The following is a 22,383-nucleotide window of genomic DNA, read 5'->3' on the forward strand; positions in this document are numbered from 1 at the left end:
TATTTTGTGGCCCAAAAATGCAGGAATCTGCTTGTTCATTTCTTTGCAGAAGCAACATTCAAGATCAGAAACAGGTGAAGAAATTGTCAGTTGATGGTTTTGCAGAAACATTGGAAACAGAGCTTACTCCATGATTTACAAAACCTGAAAGTTGGTGAGTTTTTAAAAAAACACAAATCCATTTCACTGATGAAAACTTTTTGGTCTACTTCCAACAATCCCCAGTATTGTTCTTTAAAATGAAAACCAAATCCAACTGTGAACAGCCTTGTAAATTATTCAAATGGGGATGATGAAGTGCCAAGTTTGTCCTGAAGGAGGGTTTAGCTACTTTGTGTGTGGCTGAGAATTTGCGGCTACTGCCAGCAGGAAAAGACAGATGTTCATCCTGTGTTTGCGCCAGACCTCGAATGGATGGGCCAAATAATGAAAATTCAGACAAATAACACAACATTTCTGTTTTGTTTCTGGGATATGTCTCTCCAGAAATGTTGCTGCTATTGTTCTCATTTTGATGTGAAAATATGTCTGCAGGCTCATTCATGAGTTGCACTGATATTTTCTTGAATTTTGCTAAAAACCAAACATAATCATATAATATTTATAAATCAATATATTTTTATTACTTGTGTCAATACAAATATTTCAAGAAGCATAATGGAGTAAATCATAGATGGCCTGATTGATGGCTTGTCCTGTTTAATTCCTGATGGCTGCATTTCTGCTGCATTATTTAACATTCATCCACTGGATGAATACAAAATTTTATATTCATCCATTGAAAAAATATAAAACATTCATCCAATGGATACAATGGTGGTCCAGTCTGTACTCTCCCAATCTGACAGAATTGTATTTACATATTTCTAGTATTTAACTCCACTTCTTAAATATAAGCTTTGCTTGCAGTGGCAAGGTTTTACCACTAGATGGAGTACACGCTTCAGCATCCTAAAGGCAGCCACTTTGTTCTGCTGCATTCACGTGTCCCTGTGAAATTACGATGTTACCAAAAGAAACGGTAAAAATTGTGATTGAGGGATCCCAAACAGGAACCAGCGAACGTTGGCATGTTTACCAAACATATATACAGGTACATGACTTTGAATTAACGTGTTTAACTTTATGAATTTGCTTTCTATGCTGGTTTAAAACAGGCTCATGTTAAGTTTTTCGGATAAAACGGAAGTATACTTCTAGCAGCTCAAGCTAACACAGCAAAACGTTAAGAAGCTAAACGTTAAGCTAATTATCATTAAAAATAATTCAACTTGACACGTTCGCACAGGCTTACAAACATTATTTTTAGCATGAATTAGTTTGAAAGTTTGAAAGTTTTACGTAGCATAAATGCATCATGAGCGAGTTTATAGCGCCATTTTGGCTCACCAGTTTCTTATAGTTGACTTCAGCCTATTTTTAGTTGAATGATATTAAAATATCAAATATGCCAGTGTTCCTTTGTACATTAAGGTCAGCTTTTATTGTCTGCTGCATAAACATAAAAGTCAAGCAGAGAAACAGTGGCCTTGTTTTTGACAGATGAAGAATATTAAGAATTTAACAAGAAACATCATTTTCATTTAGGTGGATCGACCTGCTCAGTAGGCTTTGTTTACATGTAATTTAATTTTCTCTAACAGTGTTGCTCACTTACAACTTGAATTGAATGATTTTTGCTTTAGAGATAAAAAATGTAAAACATTATCTAACATTAGCTATCGTGTCTAATCAAACCCAAAGTCAAAAATAAAATAGAAAATGACAGAAAAAAATGAATTCAGATAAGGAATAAGATACCATTATAAAAATGTAAAACTACATGAGTTAGGGAAGGATCCAATCTCACAGTCAGTGATGATGATCAAACATCACTTTTATATTTGTTTACCACCTTTTTTTTAGTTTTAATCCAGTTTTACTGTATTCTACTTTCTAATTCATAGTTCTTAACTTCAAACAGCTTCTGACTGTAGTTTGAAAGCAGATTACTGAATACTTTGTTTGCCTGCCGTCCTGAATGGTGCTCAAATTTTGAGCCATACAATGCAGTACATATTTTGGCATTTTGATCACAGTGATCTGAATCATTTACAAACCTAATAGGATTTTTTTGAAACATTCCGGGTTTATTGTTAGTTTGTATTTCCCTGTACTTCGGCACCGTATGTCATTTGATTAACTTGTATTATGTTCATACTTGCAACCAGATGCAGTGAAAATAAAAATATTTTTCATAGGGAAACTTTTAAAAGATATAATCAAAACAGAAGTCAGTTAGTGTCGCTGAAAATTGCGATGGTGATATTGATTTATGATAAACCCACGTTTTTGTGACTCTTTCTGTACCGTAGCATAATGTCTCCATCACTCTCTGTGAGTTTTAATATCTCAGTATAAAAACATGCATCAGACATAAGTTCATATCACTGAGCAAATACATTAATAATAAGTGTGAATGCTTGAAATAAACAACTTCTTCAGTCTTTCAGCTATTTCAATATTAAACACGCTATTATGATAAAACTGCAATTTGAAATACTGTGAAGTTCTGCTGTAATGAAACACAATGTTGTTATGAAATAATAAAAAACCTTCTGATTACATGAACACAAATAATCATGACTGTTTAATCAATTAGGATGCAATTGACATGCTATGTAATTTTTTCAGAAGTTATTTACTTATTATGTATGCACTTTAACTTTATGTGTGGTTACAAATTAACAATAATTTCTATATATAAACAAATGTCTGTAGTATTTCTTTCATTTTAGAATTAGTATAATGCATTTGTTTATGTATTATTTATTAACTTTATCAGATCTCAGTAAAGGAACCATAAAAATGACAATGTAACACACTAATGTTGGATTCCTCACTTTTGATCATGAGCTGAGTGAATTATATCATAAGCTCCACGCACGCACACGCACGGACAGACTTTGTCTTCTCCGGCCTGAAGCGGTGAATTTACTCTCACTCAAACATCATCATCTTCCTCAGTCTTCTTCGAGGGGCGCGCGCAGAATTGGGAAAACGCGCGAGTTGAATTTCAGTTATATAGATATTGGGGTGAGTGCGCGCCCACACACAGAAACGCGCGCGTGCACGATCCTCCCCTCTCTTCCCTCCTTCTCTCTCTCTCTTTCTCCCTCACACACACTCGCTCGTGCTTCACCCTCACACCTCAGCAGCAGCGTGCAAATAAACACGCGTACACACACGCACTCACGCACACACACACACACACACACCATATTCCCGCATCCTGTATTTTTATGCACCTCGCACCGGGCGCTTTATAAGCGATCGTGGATTATGATGCCAGTTTTTATCACAGCGGAATATCGGCCTCTTCTTCTTCGACTGCAGCCGTAAACAGCAGTATTATCGCGTGCTTTTTTTTTTTTTTTAGCTTTATTTTAATTCCAGATTTATTTTGTAATTTGGTTTCCTAGTACTACTGGGCACCGAGAGACCGCCGCGACGCAAAGCCCCACGTCCGATGCTTTTGGAACATGTCCTATGTTCCCTTCCAAGGTAAGCCGGAGATCTCCCCCCTCCTAATTTTTGACACCCCACTGCATCTTTCTTCTCTGTCCTCCTCCCCCGATCCCTCCATCCGCACTCTGTCTCTCTCTGTGCCCCTCTCCTCCCTGACTGTCATATGGAAATGTAAGCAGGCACCATAGCCGACAGGTGCGCGCAGATAGCCCAGAGTGCCTGGTAGATAGATGCCCAAACAGGCGCGCACTGAGATCCGGCGCAGCGTCTGTTCGGTGTGCATGCCGCAATTATAGTATGGTAATAAGGGATGCGTGTGCGCTGCTGTCATAGTGTAGGGCTGCTGTGCTGCGTTGATGAGGAATACATGCAGAAATGTTCCCGATCCTGTTAGAAAAATCCACTCCCAGTGAGTTTGTAGAGACACTTGTTAGATGATCTCCACGCACTTCCTGTATGGTGAACGCTGCGAAAAGAACAACGTGATCTAAAGGATGTTTATGAGAATTGAGCCCTTATTATTTTAGATATTTGCAGGATTTTCACCTGAATGGACTCCATCCTGCCTCAAAAAAGTTTGGCCCACTGAAATATGTAGATGACCACTTCTCTGGCTGCTGGTCTTTCATTCCCTCACACTCCAGCGTGAGTGGGTGAAAGGCGCTTCAATGTACGGTAAAAGCCAGATTCCCTCAGTATCGCTGCTCTGCAACTGTGACTAATGCTATATGTGAGCAGGCGTGCTGCAGTGAGCCGCCTCACATCCACCCCAGCCTGGATCGCTCAGTTTGCACCGTGTGTCCCTGTGATCAGAGGGTCAAATAAATGAGGAGAGTCAGATGAGAATGAGGTGCAACGGGCAGCGTAAAGTTTGGGAGCAGCTCTGAAGGACTGAGGGGTGTCCAGGTTTGTGTGAGTACCTGCTGTATCTGTGTGTGGGTTTAGGAGAGCGTGGAGGAGTGCTGCATGTGAGGGTGAAGCTAACCAATGGAGTGTGTGTAGCACCAGACCTGTTAGCCTTTGAGGAAAATCAACTGTGCCTCCAAATATCTAATCTCAAACTAAAAAAAACACCCTGGAGTGACCCTGGAGTCAACATCTGAGCCACACATGAAAATAGAGAGCAAATGTAACGGCTGCAGCCTGCTCTCCTCCTTTTAACTCCGCTTCTTATTCCCTCAGAGCACAGCAGATAAGAGCCAAAATGCCCTCTTGTGCAAATGCATCTATAGAAGTTGGTTGCATAATGCTGGTTGGTGAGATGCTCTGCCTCTGTGTGTGTGTGTGCGTGTGTGTGAGCCCACTCGGAGAGTCACTGCCAGGAAATTGTGAGCACAGTGCCGCACCTTCAAAATCTGCCAGTGATGTACTTTTTCTCTTTGATTGCAATAATTTGTCCTTTTTAGGAATAAACATGTTTTATCCAGCTGGGAACACCTGCAGAGAGTTTTGCCTACTCGTCCCGTTTTGCTAATTATTTCACAGTAGTAAAGTTAATGTGTTTATTAGTAATAATGATGTAGGATAATATTGTGAAATTGTTTTTTTTTTTGTTTTCAGTAAAGAAATGTTGTATCCTTCAAGACTCAATGACAGAAACAGTTTAATTGTAGTTTTATAAAAAGTTACGGTTTTAGAACATGATGTATTTTATATCCTGAAGTGATAGTTTCCATTGAGCAGTTATTAGCAATCAATATCTTACCAGCAGTAGATATTTCTCTTAGTTTCTCTACTTTGCTCTGTTAGTTTGAATCCAGTTCATGCATGAACAAAGAAAAAAACCAAAAGTATATTACTAATTTTAATTGTGTCTATCATAATTACTCCTTACACAAAAAGGTAACAATAAACTTCCCACATCAAACACGTTCTGCAAATTGGATTATATTTCGAGATGCACCAATCAAATGTTGGGACCAGTTCCTGATGTCCAATCTTTTTAACAATTTGACGTGCGGTGCCAAATTCTTTCCCATCTGATTTGGATTTTTATTCTAGAACGTTTTAAGAAGATATTAGAATATTTCTTTTCCTTTTTGTTATGAGTGATCAATATTCATTTGTAACAGGAGGAGAGGTCACATCGTGTGTGTATAAGAGAGAGAAGAATCAATATTTACTATGACGGTAATACAGAGACAAAAATGTCCAGATATTTTAAAGTCATTTCAGGGTTGTATGCAAATGATTAGCAAAGTTAGCCGAAAACAGAAGTTTCTGTGTGTACATTATAATGACTGTAGACCCTTAACTTAATGTTAACATTTCCAAAAAGGTTGCTAACATCTCCAAATTCAGGATGTTTAAAGCTCAAAAGGCTCACCATACGGAACATTTTCTAGGTCTCTTTTCCACTCAATTTGTTGTGTGTCTCTGGCCAAAAACCCACAAATTTTGATGTAAAAAGCAGAGTAATACAAACCTGAAAAGGTGAGTAAATAGTAATGCACTACTATAGCTTATTCCCCTTTCATTAGTTTTGAGAAGTGATTTGCAGGTCAAATATAGAAACATTTAGTGTATTAGAACTAAATGCTCACACGCTTCTGTCTTCAAACACATCATTTTGCTGTAAATAGTTGTGTGGATGCATCCAATGTAAACCAAAGCAAGAAATTGCAGCATCAGAAATGTTAAGAGATTTTTAAAATACATTTCAGTCAGTGTTGCTCTTTCAAAAATTGTTGAAGTTTTTGTGCATTTAATTCCTTATTGCCTGAATTTATTTACCACTATATAACAGTTGTAGTTTAGCTGACTAAAAGCTAGTTGTCAGCTAAACTACCTAAATATGCTTCAGCAGAGCATATTTTCTCTTGTGAATGCTAAATTTGGTAGAGATTATACATTTTAATGTAGCACATACAATAAAAATATATTAAAGCATGATTAGTGAAAACAATTTCCAATCTAAGGAATGTTGATCTTTTTCATTAATGCTGCTGCTGATAAACAGCTCAATACTGTAAAATTACAACTAGATGCTCATTAAATGGCTACAAAGTGCGTTCTGTACAAATCATGGTACAGTTGACCCTTCACATGTTTGCATATTTTTCTGTGAAGCGTATCTATAAATTATTCCCGTAAAATCCACCGTTTTGTGTATTTGTTTTAGGGGTTTTTTGTTACGCATATCTAAAATAGTGTAAAGAAAATCAAACTTACGAAGCTGAAATAACTAACAGCAATGCTACCTGTCACATTGGTGTTTGTAACACAGCCAATTAAGGAGTGCCATTTATTTTTCTCGATGCTGATTGGCTGTAACCCCAAGAGCAGCAATAATGAAGACTGCGGATGTTAGCTTCTGCGGTAGTGCTAAGAAGATTTCCATTAATTAATTTGTTATAGTTCTTATAAAATTCAGGTCACACTTTGAAGCAAACAGTATTTTAGTTTCGGCCGTCGTAAACCCGATTGCTGCATCGGTTTCGGCATTGGCAGCAGCAGTTGTTTGATTTCAGAAGAATGCTTAGACAAGCCTTTACTTTCTGATTCCAGGATAAATGTCAGCTATCCAATGTGAGTTATGCTCTGCAGATAACGTGAACAAATGTGAGCTACCACTTTAAGTAAAAAAAATCAGTCAAATTTGACTTTACTTTTGAAGCCAAAATGAATTAGTCGAATGCCTTGAATGCATTTCCTATGTGTGCTCCAGACAGATACTCCATCTTTCCTATATGTTGGAAGCTCCATGGTTACTCGAGGCAATTATGTAACACTGTGATATTTATTGCTGCACAGTGACTCAACATACAGAGGTAAAATATATGGTAAGAGGGTTGATTCCTTTGGCATTGATTTATGGAGAGAAACACATCAACACTGGGTGTAGGGGGGATTTTTGGTGGGAATGGGGAACGGTGGAGGGGTCTGAACAATGTTGCAGATGTATCTAAGCCCACTCTGAAGAGAGTGTTCAGCTAATGTACCAGGCGAGCCATTTGCAGTCATGCCAAGTACCGGCTCACATGAACAGGCAGTTAGTGGGAGGCAGGCAGCAGCAGCAGCAGCGATGGGCCTTCCTATCTTGGCAAAATATTTTTCTTTTTCCTCATTCGTTCCCTTAAACTCACACCTCCCTTCAGTCTTCCTCCTTCTTCTACTTTCTCTCCTCCACTGTGGTCGACCCCCGTCACGATGAACCACCCACACATGCCTCTCTACCTCCACAGCGTCTCCTCTATCTCTCTCCTCCTGGCTGACGGACATGTCCATGAGTGCAGATGGACAGTGTGGAAGCAGGCAGCCGACCACACAGCTATCCCTGGCCTTGTCGATTTTACAGTAGTTTGATCCAGCAGCTCCTGTTAAGCATGACCATAGTTAAAGAGACAGCACACCACCAATGCACTGCAGCACTCTTCTTCTCCTTCTTCTCCATCCCTCTCTTTCTCCCATGTGACATAAGGGACTGTCTTACACCCCTCCACTACTCAGGCTGTGCCAAGAACCGTCATCTGTTAGGATATTACTGTACCGCATGCGCGAAATTCATCTAAGGCCGGTGCACTACATGATCTGTCAAAAGAGAAAACCCATTCATTCTCCAGTAGGCCCTCTGCATGCAGCGCAGATCCATTTGGCATGGACTTTTTCAAGTGTTTTGCTGAATTACTACTCCGGTCGACAAGTGATGAGCGCACGGGAGAACTGATATGTTTGTAATCATCTGATTTTCCTCTTGGCTGATGGTGATGAATCTCTAGTGATCTTCCGCTTCGTAAATCAGAGAACTCCCCATCCAAGTTCGGAAGCATCCTAAATTTGTTGGGCTGAATCCAGTTTAGATGGGAAAAGTCAGCACTTCTAAATGTCAAACCGGAATGTGTGAGGATGTTGAGGGAACGACAATGATGCCATTATTCTGTCTCGCAGGCAGAAGATTAATTAGGGCTCAGCAGACGTACATCTCATTACATTCATAATAAACTTTATATTGTCATCAGCATGTGCAGCGAAGATGTGGCACAACGGTCAGTTTAACAAGTTTTGTGTCAATTATAGGTCTTGCAGAACCTTCATTGTGCTTTGTTTTATTATCTTAAAACAATACAATTTGTTTATCTCCAAAATTCATCCCAATCAGCACCTAGTAAAAAGATTTATACATTTCAGCTGTTTAAGGTTTTGTTATATTAAAGCTACAAACCTCTATATAATTCTAATGTAGTGCATTTTCAGATTATCAACTATAAAAGACAAATATACACTTTCAATTTGTTTCCAAATAAAAGTTTAAAAAACATTTGAGTACTTAGGTGAAATTAGCCAATACTGTGCCGAAAACATTCATCTCTTAAAGCTTTGCACATCTTGTAAGTGAAAGTTTTTCCCATTTGGTACAACAGCTTTCAAACCTTGACAAACATTTTTAAATGAATTTAGATCTAGACACATTAGCATGCTCATTATAACCCATTTCCTGGTTCTGGCTGCATGTTTAGGGTCACTGTCCTGTTGGACGGTGAGCCTCTATCTCAGTCTCCAGGCCTTTGCTGCATCTTAAAGGTTTTCTTCCAGTATTTTCCTGTATTTAGTTCCTGGCATCCATCCATCAACTCTGATGAGCTTTCATATCCCTCCCACCACCATGTTTCCCAATGGAGATGCTGTTTGTGCACAGACCAAAAAGTCCAAATATGGTTTCCCACATATTTGACGTGTCTCCCATCTGACTTGTGGCAAACTGCAAAAGGGATTTTTTGTAGCTTTTTTTCCCCAGCGGTGACTTGAGTCTTGGAGTTCATGACTAACAGTTGTTAGGTTTGCAGTTGGCCCATCCTCATTCCATGTTTAGATGACGGGTTGAACAGGAACTCTGTGTGATGCTCAAAGCTTGGGATATTGTTGTAGATCTGAACTCTGCTATAAATTTCTCCATAACTTCCTCCCTGGCCTGTCTGCTGGGTTTCTTATTTTTCATGTCCTTCAGGGAACAGTTAGACTCTATTTACTCATTTGCTTTTTTGTTTAAGGCAATTGGCCGCACTGGATTTTATTTATGGGTATTATAGCAATTAAGCCTGTCGCAATAAGCAGTTAAGCAATTAATTATACAATAAATCAAAATGTACTCAATAATTTCCATTCTGATGAATGCAATTTTGTTTACGGAGACTTCATAATCCATTTTCTGTATGGCTTTGGTTGTGTGTGGTTTTTATTTCCTTTTTATTTATTGTTTTTGGTTGTGTTTTTTTATTTTGAATATTTACAATGGCTTCCAGTTTCAGTGTTAAGTCTTCAACTGTCAAAATAAAAATTCATTAGTCTTTGGGAGGGTGAACTTTCATTATCACCCTCTCAAAACATTATATAAGTTGAAAATCGTCAATATTATTATTTATCACAACAATTTCTGAGACAATATATTGTCCAGCAAAATTAGTTTGCCCAATCTAAGCTGAAAATTATATGTATGTCACACTTTCCAAATCTTTAGTATAAAAAAAGAGTTAGAAACCCTCTTTTTCATCCAAAACACTTTTTCACTTACTGTAATTTGCCTCCAAATTACAGTACATCAAATGCCTATAAAGTTCTAGAGGCCAGTTTTACTGCTCTACACAGATATGAATCTCCCTTTGGTTCATGAATAGTGATGGAAGAACAATATGGTGTATTTTTGGCCAAATAAATGAATAACCTTTTAGTCCAGCTTTAGTACTCTGCTTGCTCCATTACAACATCAGGTGGGTGAGTTTTGTCTTTTTTTTGTCTGAGTTTTGTCTTTTTTTCTACATTTCATGTTTGTTGGATAGCATTAAATGTCCTTTTTGTAAAAAAGAAACCCTTATCCTCTAACATAGAGACATTTTAATAGCTCTTTAGTGATTCTGGTGGAGGGCGGCAGGTCTGTATCTGGGCTGCCGGGACGGAGTTGTTTGGAGTTGCACCGTTTTAGACTCAGCTGGGCTTTGGTGGGTGGGCAGGTCGGTTCTGCTGCAAAGCCTGAGTGGAATGACTCGATGGGTTTATGCAGAAGGAGCAAATGCTTTGGCTTTTGATTGATCCTGTCAGGATTCAGCTGAAAGGTCAGGATGAGGCGCCCAATCAGAGCGCTGCCAGTCAGGAGTAATGATCTCCCTTTGGATGTGGTTGGCTCACATGGTTTGCAGGCATGAGATTATCCAATCTCAAGCATGTTCACTGTTTAAAGCTGTGAGGTTTTATTCTCCCCTTACACTGCAGGCAGTGGTAGAGGTTACACTGAGTACTATGAGTCATGGTGAGTGGACTCAGTTCTTTCTGCTTGATGTAAACATTGTTTTTTAATTTATTTCTTCTGTACAGACCATTATGTCTCTTTTTTTGTTGTGACATTATGACACCGATGAACGTTGCCTTCATCTGAGTCAGTCCTATTTGTTTTGTCTCCAAAAACTCATTTTACTGAAATAAAAAGTCAAACCTTTTAGGTGCCACTTTTGACAACACTTTTGCCTCACAGCAAGACGTTTCCGAGTTTGAATCCCGGCCTGGGATAAACTTCCACCGTCCCTCCATTCTCCATTAGGGCCTTGAGACACTTCTCCCGCAATAAAAACCATCCATATAAACATTTAAATACTTCTGATGCTCACATGTAATGACAACCTGACTTCCTTTTTAATTTCCAGAAAACTAATTTATTTTGTCTGCAGCAGGGTTTTTATTTGGTCCTGTCCAAACAAATACCTTTATTTTGGAAACACGTTCTCTGCTCCAGTTGCCTTCGTCGTCCTCATGTAAACTTTGTTTTTGTTCATAAAAACATATTTCAAAAATATTTTGGCACTAGTGGCCTTTATTGAACAGTAAATAAGTTGGAGAGAGAGGAAAAAAGAGAAGAAGATGATGAGGAGGATGAGGTTGATGATGCAGAGAATGTTCCAGTACCGGGAATCAAACCCAGGACGATCCAGGATCTTGTTTTAACAACTGAGCCACCCAACGCCCACTAAACTACAAAACCTGAACACCTGATGCAAGGAAGTCATTACTTTGCAGCAGGGTTCAAAATTGATCAGTCCCAGTCATCTAAGATCAGCTTGTCTTGAATGTGGCCTGTTGTCAGCAGAGTTGGGTGTTAGTTACGTTTACTTGAATAACTTTTTGGAATAAATGTATTTTCAAGAGTAGTTTTATGACATTGTATTCTTTTCTTTTACTTGAGTAACATTTTTATAAAGTATTACTACTCATATTAGAAAAACACTTTTGTGCCCACTGCGAGTAACTTAACTGAACGAAGAAAAAAACAAAAAATGCATATAGACATACGCACAACTTAAGCTAAACGTGAAACTTGTTTGTGCAGAAGGTTTGTTTTTCTAATTTTGTTTTCCACCTGCTGAGCCTGTTGTACCACTTGGCACTGGGACAACAGTGCCAAATGGTCCTAACATACAGTACATTTGCATTACAGACTGTTAGAATTAGTTTTTTATGATTTGGAAAAGTACTGCCTAATTCTGTTATCTTGTAGTCGTGTTACTTATTTGTATTATTATTTTTATATTTAAAATGCTAGAATTTGCAGATAACTTTAAATTATTGTCTGTCTGAAGACATCAATTTTAAATATGAAATCAGATGTTCTGGTCAGTTACTCGGTACCTGAGTAGCAGTCTAACCAGATACTTTTTTACTGTTTAGTAATGTTTCGGACTGTTGCTTTTTACTTTCACTTGAGTAAAAATATGTTTTTACTTAATTTCTGGCTACTCTACCCAACTCTAGTTGGAATCCAATACAATCTCCTTTTCACCTCAAAAACTCAATATTTGTAGGAATTTATCTGTTTTATTTTTGCTTAGACTTTTATTCTCAAGTAACAGCTGTTTTCCTCCAAACCGCTGTTTGTGCAGGGAAGATGCTGGCTGCAATCTGCAGGCGTCTTGTGTGCCTGATCTAGTGTGCGCTCTGCGAACATCCTGATGGCTCCAGTCACTGGCTTGGTGCACAAAGCATCTGCTTCACCGTCTAATCAGTCAGTTTAATATCTAAATAAATCAACCAGGCAAACTCATAAATAATGCATGCTGTTAAGAAGTACAAATCATTTGTAAGTAACAGATACAGGACAGAAGATAAATAGTCATTTTTGAGTTTCAGCTGGGCTTGAATCTAGGCTTATATTCATATATTATTAGTTCAGAATCATCACATTTGAGATTCTGAACATTCAGATATTTTTTATTTGTAGATGTTTAAATAATGGTTACTGCATTTTTGCAATGTTGGAGGTCGCACTTTTACATGTATTTGAAGTACAATCCTTAATTCATACTGTATAAAAGTTGAATAATTGACTAAGATAAACTTGCTTTTGTTTTAAAAAATGCTTAATTAAAAGATGTATTAATAGATTTAAGAGATGAGAACCTATTTTTGTTTGTCAGCAGAAATAGTTAGCATTGTTCTATTAGTATGAGGCTAAATAAGGGAAATTGTTGGTTACAAAACAAGCAGTTGTTGTTTTGGAAATAGTCAACATTATTGCCACCTACTGGTTGGCTTAAATGTAGGCACCTTTAAAAAAATATTTGTATCCTGATAAAGATAAAAATAACTATTTCAAACAATCTGGACAAAGTTGGAAAAAAGTTTAGGAAGAAAGCCACTGCTCTGTGATATACCACAGTTTATTTCTGAAGATAGAATTTCAAAAATTTCTTCAAACTTTCAAATGAAGAAGCTGCTTTAGACTACCTGTGTTTTTATTTAACCGTAGTAAGTTATTTCCAGTCCCATTCAGTTCCTAGAATTACATTATCTAAGCCAAAGTGTGACTTAGTTTGGTCAGGACTGGAGTCAGCCCTGAGCCGGCACCTCCATACATCTACATTAGTGCTTCATCCTGCAGGAAAAGAAAGTAGGTCCGAGTCTTTTCCAGGCACAGTTTGCACCTTTGTGTGTGGGTTTTCTCTTTTGTGTCCTCCCACATTGCAAACATGCACATGTCAGGCAGAGTGGAAATTCTAAATGGCCCATAGGTATGAATGTGAGTGGATGTCTGCCTATCTGTGTTCAAACTGTGATGGATTGGCTGGCTGCCCGGTGTCCTGCTATCTGCCCAGTGCATGCTGGAATAGATTGCCAGGACAAGATCCAGTAGGCAGGAGAAATAGATAAATAAATAAATGCTTTTTGTCTGTTGCGTAATTTTATTTCTTTTTTGCACTTGAATATCAAATAACTTCAAACGAAAGACTACAGTTGAAATTCAACGTTAGATATTCATTGATTCTTTGACATTTGAATAAAAAAATTAAAAACTGAGAATTCATTTGCACGTGTTGTGAAACAAAATGGACGTGTTCATTAAAAATGCTAGATATTCCATCGTTCAAGCATTGTTGGACTTAATAAATGAAGAGGTTTGTTCATGTGAGAAGCATAAAACGACTCCACTGCACTGAGCACAGTTTGTACTCGGTGGTTGCTTGTAATTCTCTGGTAGTTTAGTTCCTCTGCCACTTTTCTAATGCCTCCATAACAGCAGATGGCACACTTCTTCACCGGTGCATAAAGCTCTGCTGATCTCATAGTGCTTTGGTATCAAAAGTAAGAAAGCATGAGGAAAGGGAAAAAGAAATGCTGCTTTCCATTTAACTTTTGACCTGAGAATAACAGCATGTCTGTCTTACCTGCGGTTGAGATTTAATTTAACAAACCAGCTGGATTTCACTAATTGACCAGGGCAGCTTTTATTAGCAAGTATGAAATTTGGTTGAGTTCATTTCCAGGTCTTGATTAAGATGGGAAAGGAAAAAGAACCCCTCCTTCTGTCCTTCATTTACTCTTTGTGTCCTTTTTCATTTTTTCCCCTTCCATTATTCATTTCTCACTTCTTTCAATTTCTTTCCTTTCTTCTTTGTCCTTCCTTCCTTTTGTCCTGTCTTTCCTTCTCTGTCCTACTTTCTTTCCATCTTTGTCCTTCCTCTTTAAACTTTCGTCATTCCTTCTTTCCTTCCACTGTAATATTTGATATAAATTTACAGTGGCTCTTTATATTTTATATTTAAGACAGGGAACTCTTGGAAGTTGAATCTGAAAATGAAAAATGAGTAGGAACCCAGGAGACAGAGGCTGTGCAGTCAATGTGTGTCTGAAATAAAGAGATACAAACTGACAGAAGTGCAGATAATTAATTCATGACTACAAGTATGGACACTTTTTATGTGCAGAATGGAAATATTAGATTTAAGTTCAGAAACATCCCACTTTTCAAGTCACATTAGATTTTTTTGTATTTGGAGTCATAAATTCTACCTTCTGGGTTAATATTCAGTTCAGTGCAGTTTATATTATATATTTTGATATTGTCAGTTTAAGAAGACTCCAATTCAGTCCAAAGCATCATGCAGTCAGATTCAGATGATCATTTCATAAGAATTGGTAATAAGCTATAGTACATTTTTCAGAACAAGGCTGTAATATAACAAAATTGTGGACAAAGTAAAGCATTGTAAATACATTTCAGGTGCACTTAATCTAACCAATAAAGTCCAGCATCAAATCATTAACTTTGCAGCAATCCCACATCTTTAGCAAGCATGTAGCGACAATAGAGAGGAACAACTCGCTGATAATTCAGAAGGGAAAAAGGCAGTTTGAAAGCACAAACTAAAAAAGAAGCAATAACCCCATCAGTGACTTTATCCAGGAAAACTCACTGTTTAAAATAGAAACACTGGATCAGAAGAAGAAAACATGGCAGCATTGTAATTGATAGCGAGTTTGAGGATTTTCAGAGACAGCAAAGTGAGATTAGATGGGCAACTTATTTGCAAACTTAAAAGCATTTCATGAAAAGTACCACAGTAACACAAAATATGTTAAATTAGGATCTACTATTGGTAGGTCTATGTCAAACGTCATAATGGTTCAAGCTTTTGCTGGAAAAAGAGAAGATGATGATGATGATGATGATGATGATGATGATGATGATGATGATGATGATGCAAAACACAAGCCACAGTTTTTTATAAAGGATATAGCACAACATACACCATGCTCATGGTGTTCTTTGTAAATTTTTCATATTTTGTTAGTGTCAGCGTACACAGTCCTCTCACAGTCCAAAAACATGACTGTTAGGTTAACTGGTCTCTCTAAATTCTCCCTAGGTGTGAGTGTGTGTGTGCATGGTTGTGTGTCCTGTCTGTTTCTGTGTTGCCCTGCAACAGCCTGGCGACCTGTCCAGGGTGACCCCGCCTCTCGGAACGTTAGCTGGAGAGGCACCAGCTCTAGGGACAAGGGTGTACATAAAATGAATGGATGGATGTTAGTGTCAGCATTACTGCCACCTACTGGCCTGGGATGGGTGTTTCAAATTTTTAAAATTTGAGAGCATACATAAATGCTAGTGTCATTTTTCTACAAATTCAAAAGAAGTAAATTAGTACAAATAGAAAGTGTTATGAATTGCAGTAACCAGTTGTCTGACATGTGGCTTGATAAACACTAAGACTTCATCAGCAGAGACAGTTTAATGGATGATTTCTGTGTGGTCCACATGATAGAAATAGTAAATTATGGGTGAAAAAGCTTTTAGGTAACATCCAGAGATTACATAAATATTTTTACAAAGATCTGATCAAACCGTTTTACTGCATTATCAGCTACTGAAATCAGTGTAAGTAAAAAGCAGGGCTGCTTGAGAAATACTGTTTGTCTTTTTTTTTTTTTTTTGCCTTTGCTTGTTTTTGCTACTTAATCATTTTAAATTGTATGTTTAGGATACACGTGTGACCCACAATCACAATATCCATGATGTCAGGTTAATTTTTAAGAAGATCTGTTTGCAATTTGTGAATTTGCAGGTACTAGCTTGAGTTTTGGTTGTCCCTGGGTTGTTTCTTAACACCCTGACCAATCTCCATCACAGAACAATGATAAAAACAAACAAGGCCGTATGAAAAAGAGTTGTGGAGTACTTTGCAGCACTCTTTTCAAATGTTTTGGAGTATGTTTAAAAGCTTGACCTTAAATCATCAAGAAACTGGACAAAATTATGCCACAAACTGTGTTTATTCCAGCGTGTACATATCATTTTGAAACTGTGTCAACTGTAGAAAAATGCAAACTTCAGCATCCAATTCTTGTTTTGGAAATTCATCAATGTTCTATCACCATTCCACCCTAGAAATAGAAACATCAGATGCATCTTTAAAGTACAAAATTAATTGCATTAATTTTGCAATGTTCCTTTCTTTTATAATAATTGGCGATTATTATATGTTAAAATCTACCTGGTATCTCTTATTCAACATTTTCTAGTGCATTTCATATCTAATTTAGGTATGAATCTCTTCTTTGCATAATTTGTGAACCCCAGCATTTCAAAGGGATTCATGCCTAGTAGAAAAAAAAGGTCTTTCAACAATTTTAAACAAATCTTAATAGGTTGCGCCTCCATTTTAGGTGTAGATTAGAGCCATTTGTCATTTGAAGAATGGTTCTCTGTATTTTTCTGCTTACCTGTGTGAATGTGTGCAGCTTTGTGCTTGTGCCTCTCTTTGTGTGGGCTCATGCCACAGTGTGTAAGTCTTGTGTGGTAGTGTTTTACCTCCACTCAGAGGACCTCAGAAAGGTTAGCTAGCTCACTCAACAGCTGATGGTAAATTTAGCCTCCTTTTCACACAGTCCCACACACAATTCAAGTATTTTTCTATTGTATCTTCCTAATGTTGCCACACTAAAACGATGCAGCTGTAGTTCTTCAAATAATATCTACCTGCAAAAACAGTATTTCCAGTTTAATTAAATAGTATGAAGCCTTAATTTCCATGCATTTTTACTCGAGGTAAGTTAGATGCAGATTAATGTAATGAAACATCAGGACATTTCCAGCTACACTCCAGTTCCGAAATGACTGGATGGTGATGAGAATCACTTGAAGAGTGCCAAAAGCACACTTTTAATTCCATTTTCTCGCTTTGTTCTCATGTTTAAATTTGGAAATTACAGGCCTTACTCAGGAGCATCTAATATTTACCAGTGCCATTTAGAAACAAATGAAAGAGCTCAGCAGGAATGGGGCCTTTTTCCTGCCGATATAATAGCGTTTTGTTTTCCCGACTGGAATTGCTTACCCACTGTTCCTTTCTTTTAAAATGCTCAGATGTGTTAAGACTTCTGCATTAAAGACCAGAAATTTTGTCAGATACTGATGTGTGTGTGTCGCTGCATCTCTTCCAAGAGCGCTGAGGTGCTTTATTTGTATGCTGTTTCATTGTGGCCACGTTGCTGACATTTCCCCACTGCTGTCAGTTTGGGCACACACTGACATTACATATGGGTGAAGAGTTGCCTTGCAGATACAATAATCCAAGTGCTTTCCCACCACATCATGGCCCCAAAAGCCTGCAGCCAGGCTTTATGTAACACAAGAACATGCAAACAGACTGCTGAGCTCTTTGTGATGTATTAGCTGGACTAAAAAGGATCTGTAGATGCTGCAAATGCTGAACTGAGGCTTTGAAATTTGGCTGAGGAACTTCCACTTACAGGAGGTCTGTTTAGATTATTTACTGCAGCTCTAACATTTTATCCAGTCAGCAGTTTACACCTGAGGAAACTGCGTCAGATTTATGTCAGCTTTTATTGAGTCCTCCTTTGTGTTAAAATCAGTGCTAAAAGGAAATAATTTATTATTACTCTTAACAACAACAAATTAATAAAAATATTTTGACAATGTTCAAGCTGTTTTAAATAATAATAATAGCATGAATGTCTTTTGTCATTATGCAAGTAGAGACATATTTTTAAAGACAAGAAAGACATATTTCTTCTTAGGATGTTTTCACACCCGCCTCTGTTTGATTTGGACCAAAATTGCAATATTTGTTTCATTTTCAGCTGTTGCTGTTTGCTTTCACACCCTGGCGTTCACATATTCATTGAAACCGCATCACAGTTCACGTCAACGGAACCAAGACCAAGGTTTTTGGATGAACCAGAGTTGGCCTTTTTGGTTTGCTGTGCAGAATGCAACACTTAAATATTTAATATTTAAATCTAAAAACATTTGAAGTAAAGAAAAGATTTAGAAAACAGAACCAGTAATTTAAACTATCTGTACTCATTGCAGAATAAACCAATATTTGTTTTTGTTGGTTAATATATTCCAAGTGTTGTGATTTCACTCATAGTATTCTAATCTAATAATGGTTTGTCTGATTAAATTTGTATAAATACTCTCAATGTGATGACTATGGTGGAATTCACAGTGTTCTGTAGCTTCATGACCGGACTGACACTTTTTCACAATGTCTTATTTCATTTTTTATGCATTGTAATTGCCCCCAGGTGGTCAGATAATTATTGGCCAAATTATTCAGACTGTTTGTTTTCATTTTAATTGCATATAGGTTTATGTGGTAGATATGACAGCTGCTGTACTCATGTAGCAGAATTCTATATCACAAAATCAATGTAGTTATATGGTGATAAAGTTGAGCATGATGCAGTATTAAAAGCACAGTGTGTAATTCTACCGTTTCTGACGTCACTGAAATGAAAGGTTGAGGTGCAATATTGTGACAGGGTATAACATTTAGCCAGTCAGGCACAGATCCAATGCAGTGGATGCTCACACCTGACTGGAACCAGATGCTAAAGGTCACAGAAAGTATTAGGAACACAGGAGAAAGAGAGAAAGAGAGAGAAAGGGAAAGCAAGAGAGAGAGAGAAAGGAAGAGAATGTGTTTATAATAATATCACCAAGGTTAGATTTTTTTTAAATATTGTGCAGCCTTAGAATTTAATTATCCAGGTTAGGTTTAACCAGAAAAGAACAACGTTAGCATCAGTTAATCATCATCAGTCATTGGTATTTTTTCTGTCACTCTACCACAACTTCTTTTCTCTGACAAATACTCACAATGCCAGATGAATTATTTAAGGGTGAAGTAATCTTCTTTAAGGTAACAGTCTGTTAACTTAACAAAAAGTTGTATTAGTCGAATCTTTCAACACAACAGGGCAACTTGAAAACATTTCTTTACCAACGTCAAAGCAAAAGTCTCTAACAGACACAAGATGTTAAGATTATAGCATAAACCTTCATTTCTGGGGTCTATAACAGTAACTATGACTTATATCATCTGACTAAATCACTTAGCTGACAGCAAATGTTTTTAGACCGCTAATATTGATCGAACAAAGATACTTGGCATCAACTCAGAAAGCACTTCTGCTATAATACACCAGAATAATTTTACTTCTCATGCTGGATCTTGCCTGAAAAGACACGTTTATGGTGTTGAGTTTTACCAGACAACACAACAACCTGTACAAAAAACAAATTTAATTATTCTGCATTCATGATTGCACCTTGCTTTCAGGAGGTATGCCTGGTGAACAGTTAACAGACAAAACTGCCATCAGACAGTTAATCTTGCTCTTGTACCTTCAAGGTTTCAGCACAGTTCTGCATATAAAAACTCAGAACTGAACTAAACAAATCACCTGGCAGGACAGGCTCATCTGTCTGCTCCAGTTTGACCAAAACCTCACCATGTTATCTTATTTTTTCTGTTTCCTGTTGATATGAGAAATCTTGTGTTTTAAAACATTAATAGTATTTTTTAAAGTTACTTGTAAGGTTTTTTCTTAGCCCTGAGCTGCTAACCTCCTCCTGACACATGCATGCCGCAGCTGATATTTTAGACAAAAGGGTGACATTGCCTAAGGGGCATATAAGTCAGGTTTATAGCAAGCCAACATGGTTTACATTGTGTTTTGTTTATTATTTGAACAGTTTGATTTGATTATTTTCTGGCAAAGGATCAGCTTAGTTTTCAACCACAATCCTTTCCTGATTCACTGGACTGAAATGAGACAGTGACACTTCTCTGTCTCAGTGTGAGAGACGGTTAAAGTCAACCCTCCACTTCTCTTTTAGGTTTTTTTTAACCAGCAGAGTTAAACTGCAGCTTGGGACAGTTTGTCACAGGTTTTTGTTAAAAGAACTTGTTTTCAGAAATTGAGAGCCAAGTTAAGCTACATCCTTTTATCACTATAAATAAAATACAAATTGTTTCATTCTGTGTTTTTGTGGAAAATTTGTGCTTGGAAACAGCATAACTGCACAAATCATATTAGTTTCAGCATTCCTGTGAAAAGAAGCCCTAAAACCAGCATCTTAATTTATTAATGCTGTTTGTGAATATTTCAAACTCCGGGTGAACTATTCTCTGATCGAATCTGTACCTGCAGCGTTTCAAAAACATGATGTAAAAACAACATTTAAAGCCAAATATTTCAACACCTGGTAATATTAGAAGAGCAATATTGTTTGGAAATAGTGTCAAGAATGTTGTTTATGGATTGATCTGAAATTATGGCTCCAGCTGCAGCTGTACACAGTGTAATTACCTACTTAAAGTCTGACAGTCAACATAAAAACAAACAAATTTTACTTTTAAATCATTAATTCATTGTTTCTACTGCTTTTTAACCCCAAATCAGGCAAATCCAAAATTTAAACTGTCAAGTTTTAACATTTTTACTATTCATGCCCACAAGCAGATCTTTTTTCAGGCTTGACTCAAAGTTGGTGTGAAAAAAATAACATTTTTGTATTGTCAGAGTTTGCTGTAGTAAAAATGCAAAGACCTTGTGCAAGACAAGCATTTGCACGAGTTTAGGACTTGATGCCTTTCTGAGCTGCCAGGAAAGTAGTTAAACATTCAGAGGACTTTGCATTGAAATATGGTTTGTGCAATCAGGCTGCTGCAAGATTTAAAATGTTGCCAAAACAAATTTCTCCACATTGACCGAACCATGTCAGACATCATGCCTATTTTGGATCAATGCCTTCTTCATTCATGAGCACTTGAATCTGATCGGATGGCTATAATTTCACAATCCTTTCCTTTTCTAATGAAATGTAGCTTTATCTCGGAAGAAATTTTAGTATTTTAATTATACTCTAATAATTATTTTTTGAACAACTTTAGTCTAGTACAAAGCAATTAATTTCTGTTTGAGTTGCTAAAACTTACAGATTTAAGGGACATCTCACTTTTATCTGATTTTGGACTTTAAAGCTGCAGTATGCAATGTTTAAAGAAAAATGTTTTGTGCATTTTTGTTAAAACTGTCACTATGTCTAGTGCTATCTCTAGTTAGCACTGGGAGAAAGCAGAGAAGCTAAATTTTTTCAAGATTACCTACCTCATACCTACTGTCACAACCTGGCGACAGTTTCAACAAATATGTAAGAAAAATATTTGTTATAAAAGTTACATCATGCACTCTTAAAGGAGGAAATAGAAAACAAAACTGAGTTTATTTTAGATAATCAGTGTCGTCCATTGTTGGTTTAGCTTCAATTTGAAATATATATATACTGTATATAATCAGCTGATTCTGTAACTGAAAAGATGATTGATATTTTCATAAAATCCATTCTCTCGATGAAGGGAAAAATACTCATAACTTTCCCCTAAAGTGAAATCATGGAATTCTAATCTTACATTGTGAATTTTGAATGTTTTGAAACCTTCATGTTCCTGTCGACACTTTTACGCATCTTTTCCACTAAACTCTGTCTTTTGGGGCTGGAGTCATGTTTGTTAAGCTTCCATGCCCAGCTGATGATCGTCGTTGTGGGGACAGGCGAGCATCTGCCTTTTCACAAAACCCAGCAAGACTTTTCCAAGCAGGCTTGCAGAGACAAACTGACAAACTTTCTGTCAAAAACAAAAAAAATAATTTTTCACATTCCCTTCAGGGATGGGAGAGTTTTGCACATTTACTAACTTGCCAGGATATTTGGAGTGAATAAATGAACTGATGGTGTCTGGCAGGAGTGGCTGCTGCTGCTAAGCGCAGAGAGCCTGCTGCTCGTGTTTTGATGGTCAAGAAGGC

At 37.2% G+C, this 22,383-nt stretch overlaps 1 protein-coding gene across 10 annotated transcripts in view; it reads left to right on the forward strand.

Annotated features, from left to right (window-relative positions):
* Positions 1 to 3,192: 3,192 nt before the first annotated feature.
* The window catches only part of LOC102231320 (ras/Rap GTPase-activating protein SynGAP-like), a 174,393-nt gene continuing 155,202 nt past the window's right edge, over positions 3,193 to 22,383 (forward strand). For 5 of the 10 annotated variants that reach the window (XM_023331074.1, XM_023331076.1, XM_023331080.1 and 2 more), the window contains exon 1: positions 3,193 to 3,543. In XM_023331074.1, coding sequence (XP_023186842.1) covers positions 3,522 to 3,543 — 22 coding nt within the window. In that variant the 5' untranslated portion in view covers positions 3,193 to 3,521. The remainder of the gene's footprint in view (positions 3,544 to 22,383) is intronic. The other 5 variants (XR_002752553.1, XR_002752554.1, XM_023331077.1 and 2 more) reach the window with 2 other exon arrangements.

The sequence above is a fragment of the Xiphophorus maculatus genome, chromosome 3, assembly GCF_002775205.1.
Source record: "Xiphophorus maculatus strain JP 163 A chromosome 3, X_maculatus-5.0-male, whole genome shotgun sequence".
NCBI classification, from domain to species: domain Eukaryota; kingdom Metazoa; phylum Chordata; class Actinopteri; order Cyprinodontiformes; family Poeciliidae; genus Xiphophorus; species Xiphophorus maculatus.